The sequence below is a fragment of the Bidens hawaiensis genome, unplaced genomic scaffold (genome assembly GCF_021521415.1).
Source record: "Bidens hawaiensis isolate Kalapana, Puna unplaced genomic scaffold, B.hawaiensis_p1.1 tig00005061_1, whole genome shotgun sequence".
Lineage (NCBI taxonomy): Eukaryota > Viridiplantae > Streptophyta > Magnoliopsida > Asterales > Asteraceae > Bidens > Bidens hawaiensis.
Window position 1 is genome coordinate 1,846,274 of NW_027491322.1, and position 4,839 is coordinate 1,851,112.

Below are 4,839 nucleotides of genomic sequence, written 5' to 3' on the forward strand. Positions count from 1 at the left end.
ACCTACCCTAAGTTTAGTTCCAACTTCCAACTAACAGCAATACGATTAATAGACTTACTGCATATCGTCTTAGCTTTTTGCTACCGATAAACTATTTCCCGTCGATAGCTTTTTGCCACTGCTACTCATTAGTCATCACCAATCTCGAACTTTTCCTATACTTAAGGCATGATCTGAAAATGTCATGGATCCGAAACCATAGAAGTGAAACATACAATTAACATGATTAGGAGTTATTTTCATGGGAAAAAAAGTTAAACCACCAAATTGGCATGCTCCACATAAATGTATACATCCTAATCATTGGTCATTAATGTATCATCAAGTCACCATCAAACTTAAATAAAATTTGAACTTTGAAGTAATAATATATAGTCAAATCCAACACAAGGGCATCCTATGTAATGGAACTTGTACAACAATAAATTCTATTTCCAAAGTTATGAGCTGAAATGGTTGAATCAAGAACATCACGCATATAAGTAAACACAAAACAAACTATCAAGTAAAAGATAAGTAATATACAATGATCATTTGTTTGCTGCATCTTTTTAGAAGAATTTCGGGTTGGGTGAGCGGATATCTATTTCTTGAGTCCAAGCAGCCCGAGGCTGAATGTGCAAATACCAGTAGGTTTGAGCCACTGAATCAGGGTCGATAGATCCGTCCCCTCCTACACTCTCGTGTTCCCCAACCATTGATCTTTGTGGCATTGACGATGCGCTGCAAAACAAGTTTTTCTATATTTTAGTCATGTGATAATGTTCATGAACACCAAGTGTCCAAAACATGCCACAAGTATATATATTGAAACAACTTTCTACTCAACTCCATCAAAGTATATAAGGGTTTTGATTATAATATTTAGATAACCATGTCGATCTAAGAACGAAAAAGAAACGGATTTGATGTGCAATAAAACTAACGAAAAAGTCACGGATTTGATGTAAAATAAAACTAAGATGTTTGTCATTTTATGATATTTCACCATGCTTTTGCTAATGTGATAAATAAAATCGAATGCACAAGTGAGCAACAAATAGTATTCCAAAATAAGACATCATGTTCTGTCACAAAACATAACCTCCATAATATTATACCTAATTTCTATAAGGTTTTGGAATTTAAAAAGGGGTAGCGGCGCAACGTGTTGCCCACTTGCTTTCTATTTCGATGTAATCAAAATTCATTAACATTTGCTAATTGAATAAAAATCTATATTCTTATTCCTTAAAAAAATCTATATATTTAAACTAATTTATGAAAGATTAGCTTTTTAGAAAGACAACAGTAGAAAAAAAAATATATAAAATGTGTATCCACACCATAGATACATATATATACCTCTCTTCCTATTTATATACAAACATATATACAAAATGACAACTGATTCACAATCTAAATAACGGATGCAACCTAGCAAACAATCTTGATCAATTGGCTGAACGAAAGATAAAGAAAGTAGCACGTCATCACAAGACAAGATGCATGTGGGCCCCAGTAGTGTAAAGTTGATCTAGCCAATGATGAACAGAATATGACGTTGCAAACTAGTCTCCTAAACTTTTTCTGGGGTCACCCAATTATTGATAAAAAGGTTAAAGCTTGTTACTAGACATCTAGTGTCGGGGCCATAACGGGCGTTAAATAAACCGCGCTTGTTTTGATCATAAAACAAACGAACAATTGAACAAATAACTAATCATCCGATTGTTTAGAAATGAAGTAATTAAAGTTTACTTATTTCGATTCGTTTATCGTATGAAAGCAGCTTTACAAAATAAAATTCATGTTTGTCTTGATAATATCTTCGTTTTGTGGGCTGTGAAGCTTAGATTAGATTTAAGGTTTTAAGTTGTTTTAGTCATGTTGTCCTAATTGAATATGTTTGGGACCAAAGTTTGAAGGTTTTTGAGTTTTCTTTACGCTTCTGATTGAAAAAGATGGGAACAAAGAATTTGAATCCAAAACTTTATAGGGTATCAAAATATAGTATTAAAATATACAATTACACGTATAATCCAGCTTTAAAAGACAGAAATTGAACAATATCAACGCTCCAAAGCGTCTTTAGTCTAGTGGTAACAAAAAATGTTATAAGCCTTTACTTTTACAAGAGGTTTGAGCTCAATTTCGGTAGTTGTCAAGCGTGTAATTTATGACTAAAACTAAAGAGTGTGAGTTGATGTTAAAAAAATAATATCAACGCACTAACAAGTTAAAAAGAAACGGGACCCGGATTGTTACTTCTAATCAGTTTCTATTATAGTTCTCTTATTCTCGAAAAAAGAAAAAAAAAATAGGGCATGATCACTACATTATATGTTAGTTATTGGTGATGATAGATGATCATTTCACTACTAGGAAAATAACTTTCATCAACGGAATGTTATCAACACACATGAACGGATCACCGTATTAGGTTAATTTAAAAAATAAAATAGAAACTTATAGTTAATTTTTTGCTTGTCAATGTTGATTAATCTGCAATCAATGACATATCTCACTGAGATATGACGGATCGCTTGACAAATGGGCATAGGTGGATTCCCATCTAGCAACAATCAGTCGACAAAACACGTGGTCAAAAAAGACCGCCGGCAACCCATCAGTGACATAACGACAACATGTCATCGATTGGTGATATGTGACAACACCCATCATTGTTAATCGATAGGGTTTGTGTCAGTAATCCGTCATTGAATATTGTAAAGGTAATCCGTTGGCATATAATCACTGACGGATTACAAACATTTCGAAAGATCATGATGAAAGTCATCTTTGTAGTGTTTAAGATAACTAAGAAAATAGAAATCGCATATTCTAAAATCATTGAAAGGATAGTTGACCATGACAACAAAAGATGGCCATCAAGAAGAATCTACAATCAAAGGAAATAAAAAATATCTTTTGATTCATTCTTTCAAAAAGAATTACGAAACCAATCAAACTTGATAAACCTGGTTTTCTTCTGCTGATTTGCCATATAATAGTATGTCAAGAATATTAATAAAGGAAATAAACGCACCGAGATGAACCGATCACACCATCGATGATGACATGTGCTATGTGTATCCCAAGTGGATGATATTCTTTGGCCAAACATTGGGATAATCCTCTTAATGCAAACTTCCCACAACCTATGTAACATTTATAACAAAATTAGTATTGTTTGTATAATCCTATGTTGGATACATAATAAATTGTTGATCCAAGAACTTATGTTCTTTGATAAAATACTTATGACATGGGAATTTTTGAACGAATATCGTACCGAAAATGTATAGAACGTTTTACAGTAAAAAAATAGACTCAAGTAAAGGGTTTTTGTGACGTATTAAATAAATTGTTGATCCAAGAACTTATGTTCTTTGATAAAATACTTATGGCAGGGAAATTTTTGAACGAATATCATACTGAAAACGTGTAGAAGGTTTTTGCGGTAATAAAATGGACTCAAGTAGGCGTTTCTGTAACAAATTAAATAAGTTGCTGATCCAAGAACTTATGTTCTTTGGTAAAATACTTATGACATGGGAATTTTTGAACGAATATCGTACTGAAAACGTGTAGAAAATGAAAAGAATAGATTATGATAAGATTGATGAACCGAAGAATATAAAAGACGCATGCGCACATAATTCAGAGAATCCGGCGACCCCCGCTAGAGAAGCAGCACATCCGGTGAATAATATGGTCCCTCGTCCTCTTTCAACCATTCCCGGCAACACCTGATTGTGTTTGAGCAAATATATATAACAATTACAATTAGAAACACTAGTAAACAAAGTGTAAGAACTAAGAACAGTAAACAATGACATATGTGATATGTTATAAGTTATTGTGTACCTGCTGAGCACAATGGAAAGCGCTAACAGAAGAGACGGCTAGCGATTTCTGAAACGAATCTAGACGAATGTCGGTGAAGCTGGATGGACCGCCGTACTGCCATGGAATTGGTTGGTACGCGTTGTAAACCAAAACCTCGACAAAACCTAACGACAAGACACCTTCGAATGCTTCTCGTACGCTTTGAGTATCGGAGCAATCGATACGAATAGCGTACACTTGTGCTTTCTCTTCCCTCGCTATCTCGTCCGCGAATCTTGATAACCTCCCTGAAAACGACTGGTATTTATCATTTACGTCAAGACAGAAGGCAAACAGAACCAAGCTGGAAACAATCTGCGCAGCTAGCCATTTTTTAATACCAAAACAATGTTTTCATTTTCAAAAACTATGCTCAAAAATGTTTGTGTCATGTCATTAAAATATTCATGACCAGTTAGACATAGACTAAATAGCTGGTATTATAGATCTGAATGATAGAGTTAGAATACCGAGGTCTCTAGCGAGTATTGCGACGGTGTATCCTTCGTGAGCGAACTTCCGGGCGACTGAGCGCCCGAGATTGGGACCGACGCCAACAATGGCCGCGATGCCTCTAGTGGAGCTAGAGCTTGTGACACTACGCAACATATTAGGTGAGTGATTAAAATGAATGAATTATTATAAGATAGAGAAGAAGATGAGGAGTTTAAAAGGTTTGAGTTGCCTCCTAGAGAGGATACATATGGCTTAATGTTTATTGTAGAATAATTGTAATAATAATATATTGGTGATGAAGCTAGCTAGCTAGCCTTGGGTTTAAATGCAGGCAAGCCAAGCCAACTGCCAACCCTACCTCTGTAGCCTTGACTCGGGTTATTGTCGGGTTCACTGCCACTTGCAGGTCTTTTACCCTATTAACTCAAGGGGTGAACTGACTTTCAAGATTATATTCTAGAGGCTAAAAACCAACGTGAGTTTAATGTTTTTTTATGTTTTAAGTAACCGGTT

The 4,839-nt window shown here is 34.8% G+C and overlaps 1 protein-coding gene across 1 annotated transcript; it reads right to left on the minus strand.

The window, feature by feature from the left end:
• Positions 1 to 440: 440 nt before the first annotated feature.
• Positions 441 to 4,481, minus strand: LOC143628796 (uncharacterized). Its single transcript, XM_077098280.1, has 5 exons — positions 4,341 to 4,481; positions 3,850 to 4,118; positions 3,638 to 3,731; positions 3,029 to 3,140; positions 441 to 723 (listed from the first exon to the last, which is right to left on the minus strand). Exons 1-5 carry the CDS (start codon positions 4,477 to 4,479, stop codon positions 552 to 554), a joined length of 786 nt encoding a protein of 261 aa, XP_076954395.1. The 5' UTR covers positions 4,480 to 4,481; the 3' UTR covers positions 441 to 551.
• Between the last annotated feature and the right edge of the window lie 358 nt (positions 4,482 to 4,839).